The 16,110-nt window shown below is 48.7% G+C and overlaps 2 protein-coding genes across 8 annotated transcripts in view; one reads left to right on the top strand and one right to left on the bottom strand.

Moving 5' to 3' along the window:
• klhl17 (kelch-like family member 17) overlaps positions 1-6,277 on the bottom strand; it is an 83,910-nt gene extending 77,633 nt beyond the window's left edge. For 2 of the 6 annotated variants that reach the window (XM_087980305.1, XM_087980303.1), the window contains exon 1: positions 3,126-4,486. The gene's annotated coding sequence lies outside the window, so the exon portion shown is untranslated. The other 4 variants (XM_043676136.2, XM_087980304.1, XM_043676135.2 and 1 more) reach the window with 4 other exon arrangements.
• Positions 6,278-6,348: 71 nt separating this feature from the next.
• noc2l (NOC2-like nucleolar associated transcriptional repressor) overlaps positions 6,349-16,110 on the top strand; it is a 175,254-nt gene continuing 165,492 nt past the window's right edge. The window contains exon 1 of one of the 2 annotated variants that reach the window (XM_087980302.1): positions 6,349-6,469. In XM_087980302.1, coding sequence (XP_087836428.1) covers positions 6,429-6,469 — 41 coding nt within the window. In that variant the 5' untranslated portion in view covers positions 6,349-6,428. The remainder of the gene's footprint in view (positions 6,470-16,110) is intronic. The other variant, XM_043676134.2, reaches the window with a different exon arrangement.

The raw sequence follows: 16,110 nt of genomic DNA, 5'->3' as shown, positions 1-16,110 counted from the left end.
CACCTCCAACCTTAATGTCATCAGCAAATTTACTGACCCACCCCTCAACCAAGTCATTTACAAAAACTACAAAGAGCAGAGGCCCAAGAACAGAACAAGAACTTTAAGAATGAGCCTACCATGGAGAACCTTAACAAATGCATTGCTGAAGTCCATATACACCACATCCACTGCTCGACCTGTCTTATCACCTCCTCAAAAGAACTCAATAAGGTTTGTGAGGCATGACCTGCCACTCACCAAGCCATGCTGACAGCCTTTAATCACTATGCTTTTCCAAATAGTCATAAATCCTATCCCTCAGAATTCTTTTCAAATCCTTGCTGACCACAGATGTAATTGACTGGTCTGTAATTGCCAGGGATTTCCCAATTCCCCTTCTTGAAAAGAGGAACAACATTTGCCTCCTTCCAATCCTCCAGTATGACTCCCATAGAAAAAGGTGAGGAAACAAAGGTCTTCGCCAGTAGCTTAGCAACCTCTTTTCTCGCTTCCCGGAGCAACCTGGCATAAATCTGACCTGGCCCTGGGGACTTATCAATTTTAATGTTTGCCAAAATTTCCAGCACATCAACTTCATCAATCTTGATCTGTTCAAGCCTGTTTCCCAGCTCCTCGAAGTTCTCATTCACAACAAGGGCCCTTTCCTTCATGAAAACCGAAGCAATAAACTCATTTAGGGCTTCCCCTATCTGCTCAGACTCCACGCATAAGTTCCCTACACTATCCCTGTCCAGCCCTACCTCCTCCCTGATCATGCTCTTATTCCTCACGTATGAGTAAAATGCCTTTGGGTTCTCCCTAATCCTTCCTCCCAAGCCTTCGTCGTGCCCCTTCCTGGCTCTCCTCAGTCCATTTCTGAGCTCCTTTCTAGTAAGTCTGTAATCCTCTAAAGCTGTGCTAGATCCTTGCTTCCTCCACCTCACGTAAGCTGCCTTCTTCCGTTTGACAAGAAGCTCCCCTGTTCTTGTCATCCAAGGTTCCTTAATCTTACCCCTTTTTGCCTGTCTCAGAGGAACAAATTTGTGCATCACTCGCAACAACTGCTCCTTAAACACAGTCTCCTCATGTCTGTTTTGCCCTTTCTGTCGAACAATTGCTCCCAATGTATACATCCCAACCAATGTCTGATAGTGTCATAATTTCCTTTTCCCCAGTTAAATACCTTCCCTCAGTAACTGCTCCTTTCCCTCTCCAAGGCTATGCTAACTGTGAGACAGTTGTGGTCACTGTCACCAAAGTGTTCTCCCACCGTGAGATCTGACACCGGTCCTGACTCACTGCCGAGCACCAAATTCAAAATGGCCTCTCCCGTCATCGGCCTGTCCACATACCGAGTAAGGAAACCCTCCTGAACACACCTGACAAATACATACTCTAGAGAACTGGCAGGTCTCGGGCTCTGCACCTCTCTCCAGCAGCTGACCATAATCCAGGAATCTTCCTCATGTGATGCATGTGACACCCCCATCCTGGGAAACACGATAAGTGTGACCACCCACCCCAACCCCAAGGGACCATCATGAACTTGAACCCCCACCAGGGCAATGCGAGCTTGGGTAAGGACCTGACTGGGCAACTCTGACCTCCCAAGTTCTAGCCAGCAGCAAACTCCAAAGTTCAATCTGTGAAATCTGATCACTGTGGGCTTGCCATCACACAGGAGGACTGGCAAAGGGAAGCGAAGCTCACCCCTCTCTGGCCTACACGTGAGCTTGGACCACATACAGTCAGACAGCACAGACACAGGCCCTTCGATCCAACTCATCCATGCCGACCAGACCTCCCAACCTGGACTAATCCCATTTGCCAGCATTTGGCCCATATCCCTCTAAACCCTTCCCATTCATAAACCCATCTAGATGCCTTTTAAGTGTTGTAATTGTACCAGCCTCCACCACCTCCTCTGGTAGCTACATGTACCACCCACTGTGAGAAAATGTTGCCCCACAGGTCCTTTTTAAATGTTTAATTTCTCACATTAAACCTATGCCCTCTAGTTTTGGACTCCCCTACCCTGGGAAAAAGATTGTAGCTATTCCCACTATTTATACCCCTCATGATTTTATAAAGCTCAATAAGGCCACCCCTCAGTCTCTGACATCATTCACACTTGGTGCTTTCTCATATCCGAAGAACAAATGCCATGTGCCATTGAGTCAGAAACTCTGAATTCGTGAGGTGACTTAAGGATCGATAGTCTGTGCCAGTCATGCTGTTATCAGAAAAGGCCACCTCAGAAGTTTTCAACACTTCCCAATTCTCTGACACTCCAACTTGCCCACAATAAAGTCATGAAGTAGTACTGAACGCCTCTCAGTCTGCTACGATGCAAACACCATTTTCACTTCAAACTAAGACCTCCTGCCTTTCTCCACTCCCTCCCTCTGCACCATTCTCCACTGTCAGTCTGCTCCAAGGTCTCTCCTTGCTTGCTGGAGTCTCAGAGAGGGTTAACTCAGCCAGAAATGATTGCTTGCTGAGAAAATAAAAGCACCTAATACCAAGCAGAGATAGATAGAGTTGGAGAAAACACATCAAAAAAAAAGAAACAATGCATCTCCTGCTATTCCACTGCACTCAGGCCCAGTGACTCAGTAACTCAGATTTTTATTATATATAATAAAAGGAGAGAGGCAAGATGAATGGACACAAGTAGTCAAACCTCGTTAACACACGTAAGCAGGCTGCCCAATCAGAAAAGCCTCTTTCATGGTAGGGAGGGGAGTTTGGTCAGGGGGAGGGGGTTTAAATCTCATTAAATGGTCGAGTGCTGAAACGAGGTGAATGATGCTATGATTCCAGCATTATATGCAGAGTCTTATTCACCAGGGGACATTTAAAAAAAAAATCACACACACAGCCCCAGGCTGTGAATGGTGCATCAAACACAATTGAAGCCGGGTTGTGTGACTGGTCCATCTCTTTGCAGCACAGTATTGCCCATCTCCGCAGGCAGCTGAGGGAGCCCTGACTGAACTATAAATCATAGGCAGCTAGCACAAACACTGGCACACCACCCTCCTTCCTATGCTGCAGCAGAAATTAAATCCCTTCGTCAAAGCACATTCTGTTAAAAAGCCCCCATCCCCAAACACTGAACAAGGAATGTAAATGTTACTCACAGATCAGCTGCTGGGCCAGCATTGACAATGTAGCCACATATCAAGCTCAGGACTGACGTTTGGTCCTGCCCTCGGCGATGCTGATTGGTGCGATGACGTCAATGGAGGCCTACAGTGAGCTGTGATTGGCTGATCGCCTTGTCCAGCACGGAACGCCTCATCCCCGTAAAGCAAATGTATCTGTTTTAGTGTTGGCAACGTACAAATGTCCCCCAGTCTCTCTGTCCTTTTTAAAATGATCCTGGTGGTACACTGGTAGTGACACTACCCCTCAGGCAAGAGAGCCAGGTTCCAAAGTCCAGCTTACTCCAGAGGGATGTCACCTCTGTCAACTGGTTGATTACAAAATATCTAAAATGATGGTGATGTTCTCCAGCGTTTAATTACTGTCGAGGGAGCCCAGGATACTGGAGGGGGAGCAGTCCCTCCCTTTGTATATACAGCTGTAAAAACACAGAGCAGAGCAGGTGGTAACTCAAACAGTCTTACAGATGGAAACAGACCCTTCGGTCCAACTCATCTATGCCCACCAGATATCCTGAATTCATCTAGTCCCATTTGCCAGCAGCCGGCCCATATCCCTCCAAACCCTTCCTATTCATATACCCATCCAAATGCCTTTTAAATGTTGTAATTGTACCAGCCTCCACCACTTCCTCTGGCAGTTCATTTCATACACTCACCACCCTCTGCCTGAAAAGGTTGCCCCTTTAGATCCCTTTTAAAATTTCCCCTCTCATCCTAAACCTATGCCCTCTAGTTCTGGACTCCCCCACCTCATGGAAAAATACTTTGTCTATTTACCTTATCCATGCCCCTCGTGATTTTATAAACCTCTATAAGGTGCCCTTTAACCTTTTAAGAATAAGATACTGCTCAAACGTATCCTCAATGTTTAAATATTTCCCCAAAAAGGGAACTCTTTCATTGCAAATAAACCATGTTCCCGAACAGTGTTGCATGCCAATACTCCAACACTATCCCTCAAAAACAAGCTGTTTAATATATCCACAGGTCTAGCAATGCCAATCCTATTCCCAGGACATGTGGAAATGATGAATCATCTGCTAGAGACATAGGACCTGATCCCAGCACTTTCAGCTCAGCAATGTCAGAACCAAGAATACCAGGCAAACAAAAAGGAGTGGGACATTACAGATTGAACTCGGGGAGAAAAATGGGAATGTGTATGCAGTCCCAGCAGTAGAAACAAAGGCGGCGGCCTGGCCTGTGGGAAGAACTGAATTAAAATTAAAATCGATGCAAACATACAGGGCTCTCTGGATTTCAGCCTCGATGTTTCACGCTGTTACCGTGAATTTATCCCAGACCGGGCTCTTTACAATACTCAAGACGTCGAATCCACTCCATGCCTTCTCATTCCCTCCATCCCCACCCCCCCCCCCCCTCCATACCGTCCATTAGAGACGTATCCAAACGCAGCCTAAAAGGGGAACAAAGGAACAACAAGCTATAAGCATTTACAGTAGGAATTACAATCCTTCTCGAAAAGAAACATTCTCAAACCCTATCCAGAGATCTATCTGCTCCCCGCCCCCCTCCCCAAAACCCCCGTTTAGCATGTGTCAAAGGATCAGACAGAACTAACATTTACATCCGCTCTGTTTCCATAACAAATGCGAAAGGCTGGCTCTCTCTCTCTCTCTCATCAGTCCAGCAGACACACACACAAACACACTGATCCCAGTGAGGCGATACTTAACAGCGTGGAGCAGAAACTGACAGCAATCGGGGGGCGGGAAGGGGTTACAGTTGTTCACCCCTCCTAAAAAAAAACGCAAAATAAATCAGGGTCGACCCCTTCCCTTCGCTTCCGTGAAAGTCTCTGGTGGAGAGCAGTCTTTCAGACAAGTGGACGGTGCTGGTTATACGGAATGAAACTCACAGCTGCCGGGAAGGGGAATCCACCGCAATGCCAATTATATTCCCAGGATATGAAGCTGACGCCCCCCTCCCCGAACGTAATTACACACAAAAAGCATTTTCACTTACGGTGGCACACAGTGTGATTAAAGGCAAGTGAATAATTGAACGCCACACTGCCGAACACAAACGATTCAAATGGTCCAATTCGTCCCATCTCGCAATCCAGTAAAACCCTGCCAGTTAAGCTCATCAGAACTATTTGGAAAGGCCAACTCAATACACAAACTGAAACAAAAATCACTAAATATTATTTTAAAAAACCTGCAATCCTGACCGCTAGATGTTTAAACAAACAGACAAGTCTTCTCCTTTCATAGCTACAGACTGGGTTCCTTTTACCTTCAGCAACAAACTGTCTCCTAAATCCTAAACACTGGTCAACCAGAAAAAGTTTTCCAAGCTTAAATTTATCCTTATAGTTAGCATGCCGGGGTTTGCCCAGTTGTAACGGCATTTGCACAAAATTAGGGTCAATTTAACAAAGTAATAACATGAAAGGCAGCGCCAACTGTTCAGTGTATCAAAATTGCATTTTTCTATTACAACGTGTTACTGTTAAGTTTTGGGATTCAAGTTTACAGATCCCTCATGATCCAAGTATAGTTGAATAGTTCCCCAGTCCATATTATTATAAATCTGAGGATTTTTTTTCACCTTAACTCTCGTTTTATAGAAATAGCCCAACTTGCTAAAAAAAAAGACAACAGTTAAATCAAAGCCTCGAGGGACTTGTCAGATATTTTGGGAAATAGATGTATTTATACAGGGCTGCATTAGTCCCACTTAAAATCCTTTTCCAACAACTAACTGCAACTTTAATGTCGAATCAGACTCTTGTACAGTGCACTGCCCCAAAGCTCCAAGTGTCACATTATCACACAGAAAGACTGATAGAATAGAAAGATTCATTTTTGAAGTCACACCAAGTTTAAACAGATTCTATTTAAATCACACGGAGTCCACCTTAACTGTCCAGTATTATCCTTCACTGTAAACTACATCAGAAAGTGCACAGCATCACTCACCACATATACCATATTCTGACACAATGGGAATTGGGGTTGAAGCGAGACTTTTTTCCCCTGAAGAGAAGTTGGGAGGGGGGGGAGAGGAGGAGGAAACGGAGATAAATCATATAAAAGACCAGGATTTATCTGTAAACACAGGTCCAGTTGGATTGGCAGGATATGAAGACAGCAGCAGCAGCAGCAGCAGCAGCAGGAGGAGATGGAGATGTGGATGTGGATGTACCAGGAGGTTGAGGGTTAAAGCAGTGAGTGAGTGAGTGAGTGAGTGAGCTGGTTCCTTCCTGTTGCGGATTGTGGGAACGGAACCTCTCGACATCACGTTGTTACAATGTGTTCCCTCGGTAGCAGTATGGCTGCTTCCAGCAAGAGGTGAGTGTAGTTCTGCTCTAACTCTCCCTTCCCCGCTTATAAAAGCACGGACTGGTACACACGCCTGCCTCAATCCGCCGTGTTCCCGGGGGGAGGGATTGTGTGTTACTTTAGCGTCTTCAGCCCTTTTTTAAACCCTGTCTTTTCCACTTTGGCCTCTCGTTCTAAACTCGGCCTCAATCACTCCGCGAACCTTCCTGTGACTACTCTGCTCTCTCCGCCCCCCCCCTACCCACTCTGTCCTCTCTCTCGAAACCTTCCCTGTCCCGAAATCCTCCCTTACCCACTTTGTCCTCTCTCTTCCCCCCCCCCCTTACCCACTCTGTCCTCTCTCTCCCCCCCCTTACCCACTCTGTCCTCTCTCTTCCCCCCCCTTACCCACTTTGTCCTCTCTCTCCCCCCCCTTACCCACTCTGTCCTCTCTCTCCCCCCCCTTACCCACTCTGTCCTCTCTCTTTCCCCCCCTTACCCACTCTGTCCTCTCTCTTTCCCCCCCTTACCCACTCTGTCCTCTCTCTTTCCCCCCCTTACCCACTCTGTCCTCTCTCTTTCCCCCCCTTACCCACTCTGTCCTCTCTCTTTCCCCCCCTTACCCACTCTGTCCTCTCTCTTCCCCCCCCTTACCCACTCTGTCCTCTCTCTTCCCCCCCCCTTACCCACTCTGTCCTCTCTCTTCCCCCCCCCTTACCCACTCTGTCCTCTCTCTTCCCCCCCCCTTACCCACTCTGTCCTCTCTCTTCCCCCCCCCCCCTTACCCACTCTGTCCTCTCTCTTCCCCCCCCCTTACCCACTCTGTCCTCTCTCTTCCCCCCCCCCCTTACCCACTCTGTCCTCTCTCTTCCCCCCCCTTACCCACTCTGTCCTCTCTCTTCCCCCCCCCTTACCCACTCTGTCCTCTCTCTTCCCCCCCCCTTACCCACTCTGTCCTCTCTCTTCCCCCCCCCCCTTACCCACTCTGTCCTCTCTCTTCCCCCCCCCTTCCCCACTCTGTCCTCTCTCTTCCCCCCCCCCTTCCCCACTCTGTCCTCTCTCTTCCCCCCCCCCCTTCCCCACTCTGTCCTCTCTCTTCCCCCCCCCTTCCCCACTCTGTCCTCTCTCTTCCCCCCCCTTCCCCACTCTGTCCTCTCTCTTTCCCCCCCCCCCTTCCCCACTCTGTCCTCTCTCTTTCCCCCCCCCCCTTCCCCACTCTGTCCTCTCTCTTTCCCCCCCCCCTTCCCCACTCTGTCCTCTCTCTTCCCCCCCCCCTTCCCCACTCTGTGCTCTCTCTCCCCCCCCCACTTCCCCACTCTGTGCTCTCTTCCCCCCCCACCCACTCTGTCCTCTCTTCCCCCCCCACCCACTCTGTCCTCTCTCTTCCCCCCCCACCCACTCTGTCCTCTCTCTTCCCCCCCCCACCCACTCTGTCCTCTCTCTTCCCCCCCCACCCACTCTGTCCTCTCTCTTCCCCCCCCACCCACTCTGTCCTCTCTCTTCCCCCCCCACCCACTCTGTCCTCTCTCTTCCCCCCCCCCTTACCCACTCTGTCCTCTCTCTTCCCCCCCCTTACCCACTCTGTCCTCTCTCTTCCCCCCCCCCCTTACCCACTCTGTCCTCTCTCTTCCCCCCCCACCCACTCTGTCCTCTCTCTTCCCCCCCCACCCACTCTGTCCTCTCTCTTCCCCCCCCACCCACTCTGTCCTCTCTCTTTCCCCCCCCCACCCCCACTCTGTCCTCTCTCTTCCCCCCCCTTCCCCACTCTGTCCTCTCTCTTCCCCCCCCTTCCCCACTCTGTCCTCTCTCTTCCCCCCCCTTCCCCACTCTGTCCTCTCTCTTCCCCCCCTTCCCCACTCTGTCCTCTCTCTTCCCCCCCCTTCCCCACTCTGTCCTCTCTCTTCTCTCCCCCTTCCCCACTCTGTCCTCTCTCTCTGTCTCAAACCCTCCCTTAACCACTCTGTCCTCTCTGTCTCAAACCCTCCCTTAACCCCTCTGTCCTCTCTCTCCCGAAGCCCTCCCTGTCCCGAAACCCTCCCTTACCTCTCTGCTCTCTCTCAAAACCCTCCCTTACTTACTGTGTGTGCCTGTCTCTCTCACACACACACTCCCTTAACCACCTCTGACCTCTCTCTCTAAGCCCTCCCTTACCCATTCTGTGCGCTCTCTCAAAACCCTTCTTTACCCACTCTATGCTCTCTCTCTAATCACTTTTTTAACCACTGTGTTCTCTTTTCCTTGAGCATAGTGGTTCAGTGGTTTGCACTGCTGCCTCATGGCACCACAGACTCAGGTTCAATTCCAACCTTGAACGACTGTCTGTGTGGGGATTGCACGTTCTCCCCGTGTCTGTAGGTTACCTCTGGGGGTGCTTCAGTTTCCTCCCACAATCCAAAGATGTGCAAGTTAAGTGAATTGGCTGTGGAAAATTGTCCATAGTTTTTAGGGACATGTAGTTTATTTGCATTAATCAGGGGGTAAATGTATAGTTAAGGGTAGGGGAATGGGTCTGGGTGGGTTACTGTTCGGAGGGTCAGTTTGGACCTGTTGGGCCGAAGGGCCTGTTTCCACACTGCAAGGATTCAATGATTCTTTAATCCTTTATTAGCTACTTTGTTCTCTCTCTCAGTTCTGTCCTGACCACTCTGCTCGCTTGCTTTTTCTCTCTCTCTCTCTATCTGAAACCTGCCTAAACCACTGTTCTGTCTCGAGATTTTTCCTTGTCTACTTTGCTCACTTTCTCTAAACCTGGCTTTATTCACACTGCTCTCTCTAAACGTTGACTTATCTGCTTTCAGTGCTCACTCTGCATATGCTCTCCTCACTGTCTGTCTGTCTCTTTCTCACTCTCCGCGCGCTCACTTTCTCGCTCTCCGCGCGCTCCCTTTCTCGCTCTCCGCGCGCTCCCTTTCTCGCTCTCCGCGCGCTCCCGTTCTCGCTCTCCGCGCGCGCCCGTTCTCGCTCTCCGCGCGCGCCCGTTCTCGCTCTCCGCGCGCGCCCGCTCTCGCTCTCCGCGCGCGCCCGCTCTCGCTCTCCGCGCGCGCCCGCTCTCGCTCTCCGCGCGCGCCCGCTCTCGCTCTCCGCGCGCGCCCGCTCTCGCTCTCCCCGCGCGCCCGTTCTCGCTCTCCCCGCGCCCCCTCGTTAATAAATGCTGGTCGGGTTCGATACATGGGGGTTAGAGTCAAAAGGTATGGTGCTGGAAAAGCACAGCAGATCAGGCAGCGTCCGAGGAGCAGGACAGTCGACATTTTGGGCATAAGCCCTTCATCAGGAATGTGGAGGAGGAAGGGGGCTGAGAGATAAATGGAGGGGTGGGGCCGGATGTGGGGTGGGGAAAGGTAGATGCGAAGGCGGTAGGTGGATGCAGGTGGGGGAATAATAGGTTGGAGGGGAGGGTGGATCGAGTAGGTAGGAAGGAAGATGGACAGGTCAGGTGAAAAGGGTGATGCCAAGTTGGAGGGTTAGGTCTGGGATGAGGTGGGGGAGGGGACATTTGGAAACTAGTCAAGTTGCTGTAGGGTCCCGCCGTGGAAGATGGGGTATTCTTCCTCCAGTTGGCAGGTGACTTTGATTTGGTCGTGGAGGGCTTGCAAGGTTGGAGAAGGCTTTGGTTTTATTAATTCTTACGATGCTACTGGCTGGCCCACCATTTGTTGTCCATCCCTTATCCTGGCGAAGGTGGTGGTGAGTCCGTTTGCCGAGGTAGCCGCGCAATGCCATTAATAAGGGAATTCCAGATTTTGACCCAGCGACCGTGAAGGAACGGTGTATATTTTCAAATCGGGATGGTGAGTGGCTTCTAGGGGGTGGTGTTCCCATGTATCTGCTGCCCATCTCTTTCTAGATGGAAGTGGTCGTGAGTTTGGAACTTGCTGTCTGAGGATCTTTGGTGACTTTCTGCAGTGCATCTTATAGATGGTACACACTGCTGCTACTGAGCATTGGTGGTGGAGGGAGTGGATTCTTGTGGATATGGTGCCAATCAAATGAGCTGCTATTTCTGGATGGTGTCAGTTTCCATATTGTAGGGAATCTAATCTAATTTTCGATTCTCGCTTGTTAGAGACCATCATTGCCTGGCACTTGTGAAGTGGGAATGTTACTTACCACTTGTCAGCCCAAACCTAGATATTATTTAGGTTTTACTGCTTGGGACACGTGGACTGCTTCAGTATCTCAGGATATGTCAATAGTACTGAACATCATGCAAGCATCAGGGAACATCCTTTCTGATGGAGGGAAGGTAATTGATAAAGCAGCTAAAGATGGTTGGGTCAAGAGCACTACCCTGAGGAAGTCCTGCAGAGATGTCCTGGAGCTGCGATGACTGACCTCCAACAACCACGACCATCTTCCTTTGTGCTAGGTATGACCCCAGCCAGCAGAAAGTGTTCCCTTAATCGCCATTCGCTCTCCGTTTGCGAGGGCTTCTTGATGCTACACTCAGTCAAATGCAGCCTTGATGCCAAGGGCTGTCACTTTATCTTCGAATTTAGCCCTTTGTCCATGTTTGAACCAAGGCTATGATGTCAGTTCAATGACCCATGCGGAGCTCAAAGTGACCGTCAGTGAGCAGGTTGTTAAGAAGCCATTAACCCCTTCCATTGCTTTATTGATGAGCGAGAATAGACTAATGGGATGGTAATTGGCTGGGTTGGATTTGTCTTGATTTTTGTGTATAGGGCATCCCTGGGCAATTGCCCATATTGTTAGTAAGATGCCAGGTTTGAAGCTGTACCGAAACAGCTTGACTCGGGGCACAGCTACTTCTGGGGCACAAGTCTTCAGTACCATTGCCAGTATGTTATCAGGGCCCATAGCCTTTGCATTAGCCAGTGCCTCGAGCCATTTCTTGCTATCACATGAGTGAATTGAATTGGCTGAATGCTGGTATCTGTGATGCTCGGGATGTCTGGTGGAAGCCAAGATTCAGCACTTCTCGCTGAAGATTATTGCAAATGCTTCAGCCTTATCTTCTACAGTGATGTGCTGAGGTTCCCTTTCATTGAGGATAGGGATATTTGTGGAGCTGCCTCCTACACTAAGTTTTTAATTGTCCACCATCTTTCATGGCTCGATTTGGCAGGACTACGGAGCTTAGATCTAATCCATTGGTTGTGGGATCCCTCAGCTCTGTCTATCACTTGCTGCTAATGCGATGTGGCATGCAAGTAGTCCTGTTTGGTAGCTTCACCAGGTTAGCACCTCATTTTTACACGTGCCTGGTGCTGTTCCTGTCATGTGCTCCTGAACTCTCCATTCAACCAGGGTTGAACCCCTGGCTCTATGGTAATGGTTGAGTGGGGGATATACCGCGCCATGAGGTGACAGATTGTGCTGGAGTACAGTTCTGCTGCTGTTGACGACCCACAGCGCCTCATGGATGCCCAGTCTGGAGTTGCTGTATCTGTTTAAAGTCTGTCCACATGACACAATGAAGATTATTCTCATTATGAAGGATGGGACTTTGTCTCTTCAAGGACTGTGTGGTGTTGCTCTAACTGACACAGTGCATCTACAGCCATAAGATTGGTGAGAATGAGATTAAGTATAATTTTCCCTCTTCTTGGTGACCCAGCAGCAACCAGCTGGATCAGTAATTTTGTTTAATTTGTTCATTCATGAAATGAGGGTGTTATTGGCTAGGCCAGCATTTGTTAACAATTAGGAGTCAACTACGTTGTTGTGGGTCTGGATTCACATGTATCATAGAATCCCTGCACTGTGGAAACAAGTCCACACCGACCCCCCGAAGAGTAACCCTCCCAGACCCTTTCCCCTGCCCTATTCCTCTACATTCACCTCTGACTAATGCACCTAACCTACACATCTCTGAACACTACGGGGCAATTTAGCATGGCCAATTCACCAAACCTGCATGTCTTTGGACTGGGGGAGGAAACCGGAGCACCCGGAGGAAACCCACGCCGACACGGGGAGAATGTGCAAATTCCACACAGACCTGATGCTTGAATCGAACCCGGGACCCTGGTGCTGTGAGGTAGCAGTGCTAACTGCTGAGCCACAGTGTGGGCCAGATCAAGTAAGGATGGCCATTTCCTCCACCTAAAGGACGTTAGCAAACCAGATGGAGTTTTCTGACAACTAGCAATGCCTTCATGGGCATCATTGGACTCTTAATTCTGGAGTTGCATTGAAATCACGTCCCACCATCCACCATGGTGGGATTTGAACCCAGGTCCCCAGAGCATTACCTGGGTCTTTGGATTAACAGTCCAGCGAAAGTACCAATCGGCTGCCCCTAATGATGGTCCTGAGCCACTCTTGGTGTGGGTGTTGAAGTCCCCCAACAAGAGTACATTCTGAGCTCTTGACACTAAGTACTTCCTCCAAATGATGTTCAATATGGAGGAGTACTGACTCTTTAGTCAAGGTAGAATGGCACAGCGTGAGATTCCTTGCCCATGTTTGACCTGTCTACGTTGGATTCCAGCATCTGCAGTTTTTTTTTTGTCTCTAACCATATTTAACCTGAAGCCATGATGCATCATGGGCTTTGGAGTCACTCTGTCCTGACTGTATGCCACATTAACACCACCTCTGGTGGCAAGAAACGCATGTTAATTCTGCTCGTGTTTGAGAGTGATGTCAATCAGGCAGGCAGCTGATTCATTTGACTGTGTTAAAAATGAGACTAACAGACAGGCAGTCACCAGAGACTGGAATTGAACCTGGCTCCCTCCTGTGAAGCAGCAGTGCTGACCGCTGAACCACTGTGCTGCCCCATGGCAAGCTGACTGAATTATTTTGATTTTAAAGTCTTTGCACTTATGTAGCGCCCACTTTGATGAGAGAGCCCAAAGCACTCTGAAGCCACCAAACTACTACTTGAAGTGTAGACGTTGTCGTTAGGTAGGGAATGTGGCAGCCAGTTTGCTCACAGCAAAGTCTGTCAAACATGAATGTCAATGATCAGATCTTTATCTGCGATGTTGATGAAAGACACACTATTGACCGGATTGTCAGGGATCAACCCCTGGTCTTCTTTCAAGTATTGCACCTGTCTGAGTATGAGACCTCTCTTTGGACAGCTGGTATTTCTGACAGCGTAGCACCCCCTCATTACTGCGCTGGAGTGTCAGCCTAAATTTTCTCTTCTAGTCTCTGCTGTGAACCCACAACCTTCTGATTCGAAGGCAAAGAGTGCTCCAGCTGAGGCCCTTTAACGCTGGAGTATATTTTCAAGGTTTTGCGTATGATTTAATGTGAAAATGTAAAAATCAATCTTCAATGTGATTGAATTGTGAAAATACTACACAGTTTCCCATGGATTATTACCTGTTAACTGCACCAAATAAAGTGGGGGCAAACAACGAGTATATTTTCATGAAACAAAAATGAGAATTGCGGAGAAACTCGGCATATCTGGTAGCATCTGTGGCGAGGAAGCAGAGTTAAGTTTTCTAGCCTCCTCCGTCACCAAACCCTTACCACCCGATGCCTGGAGGAAGATCGCCTCATCTCCCGTCTTGGGACCCTGCAACCACACGGGGTCAATGTGGACTTCACCAGTTTCCTCATTTCCCTTCTTCCCCCCACCTTATCCCAGTCCCAAGCCTCCAACTTGGGAGACTACCCTCATGACCTGTCCATCACCTTTCCCATCTATCCACTCCACCCTGTCACCTTTCTCTTTCCCCCCCCCCCACCCAACCTTCATTTACCCATCGCACTCTGAGCTACCTTTCCCCCAGCCCCACCCCCTCCCATTTATCCCTCCACCCCAAGGCCCCCTGCCTCATTCCTGATGAAGGGCTCTTGCCCAAAACATCGATCCTCCTGCTCCTCAGATGCTGCCTGACCTGCTGTGCTTTTCCAGCACCACACTCTCGACTCTAATCTCTACATCTACAATCCTCACTCTTTTTGTCCACTGACCCTTCAGAACCACTGTACTCAGTGTTAACTCAGTTTCTCTTTCCACACAAGCTGCCAGACCTGCTCAGTTTCTCCAGCACTTTGTTTGTGTTTCAGAGTACTAGCAGCCACAGTTCTTTGTTTTACTTGAGTATGTTTTCATGTTCCCAGAGGTTGTACGAGTTGTCAGATCCTTTAGCACAGATTCAAACTAAAGCAGTTGCTGAAGAGTCATCAAGTCATAGACAGTACAGCATGGAAACAGACCATTCGGTCCAACTCATCCATGCTGACCAGATATCCTACATTAATTTAGTCCCATTTGCCAGCACTTGGCTCATATTCCTGTAAACCATCGCTATTCATATGCCCATCCAGATGCCTTTTAAATGCTGTAATTGTACCAGTCTCCACCACTTCCTCTGGCAGCTCATTCCATTCCTTCTCTACCCACTGTGTGAAAAGGTTGCCCCTTAGGTGCCCTTTAAATCTTTCCCCTGTCACCTTGAACCTATGCCCTCTAGTTTTGGACTCCCTTCCTATAGGGAAAAGACCTTGTCTATTTACCCTATCCATGCCCCTCATAATTTTATAAACCTCCAAGTCTCGGCCTCAGACTCTCCAGGGAAAACAGCCCCAGCCTACTCAGCCTCTCTCTCCAGCTTCAGACTTCCGACCGTGTCAACATCCTTGCAAATCCTTACAGCACCCTCAAGTTTGATGGCATCTTTCTTATAGCATAGCAGGGAGACCAGAATTGCACGCAGTATTCCAAAAGTAGCCTAACCAATGTTCTGTAGAGCCGCAACATGACCTCAATGCGTTGACCAATAAATGCAAGCGTACCATGTCTTCCTCACTATACTGTCTACCTGGACTCAACTTTCAAGGAACTACGAACCTGTATCCCAAGGGGAAAGATGACAGGCTTGTTTTGTGAGGAGAGATTGAGCAGTTTAGGCCTATACTTGTTAGAGTTTAAAAGCTGAGAAGAGAAAATCCTGAAATTCCCTCCCTAACAGTATTGTGGGTCTACCAACAGAAGATGAACCACTGCAGTGGTTCAAGACAGCAGTTCACCACCACCTTCTCAAGGGCAACTAGGGACGGGTAAGAAATGCTGGCCCAGCCATTGACATCCACATCCTATGAGTGAACTAAATTCATTAACTTAACCGGAGAGATATCTGAAAATTGAACCATCCGTCAGTTAAATAGTTTAAATAATACAGTACAGGAGCTTTTTATTTTGCACAGTTCCACTCCCAAGTGATGCTTTGAATCAAAATGTTTCAAAACCAGAAGTACATTTAGTCCCTGAGAAGTTATTTGGTTGTAATTCAATTGCTAAATTTTAGTCAGAAGATTTCACAGAAAATTTAGTTTCCTAAACATTGCAGTAGAAGAATGAGGTGCGTCACTTCTATTGAGTTTAAGGACAGACCAATTATTCTGCAGCTTTATAGCACTTTAGTTAGGCCACACTTGGAATCTTGCGGACAGTTCTGGTCACCACACTACCAGAAGGATGTGGATGCTTTGGAGAGGGTACAGAAAAAGTTTACTAGGATGTTGCCTGGTATGGGGGAGCTTAGCTATGAAGAAGGGTTGGATAGACTGGGTTTGTTTTCACTGGAATGCAGGATGTTGAGGAGTGAACTAATAGATGTTTATAAGATTATGAATGGCATGGATAGAGTGGGAAGTATGAGGCTTTTTTCCCAGGGTGGACAGTCAATTACTCGGGAACACGGGTTCAAGGAGCAGAAGGCAGAACATTTAAAAGAGATGTG

This window comes from Chiloscyllium plagiosum, unplaced genomic scaffold (genome assembly GCF_037043375.1).
Source record: "Chiloscyllium plagiosum isolate Xiang-an unplaced genomic scaffold, Cpla_swu_hap1 HiC_scaffold_37, whole genome shotgun sequence".
NCBI lineage: Eukaryota > Metazoa > Chordata > Chondrichthyes > Orectolobiformes > Hemiscylliidae > Chiloscyllium > Chiloscyllium plagiosum.
Note: the sequence above shows the minus strand (reverse complement) of the source record. Positions and strands in the feature narration are given on the sequence as shown.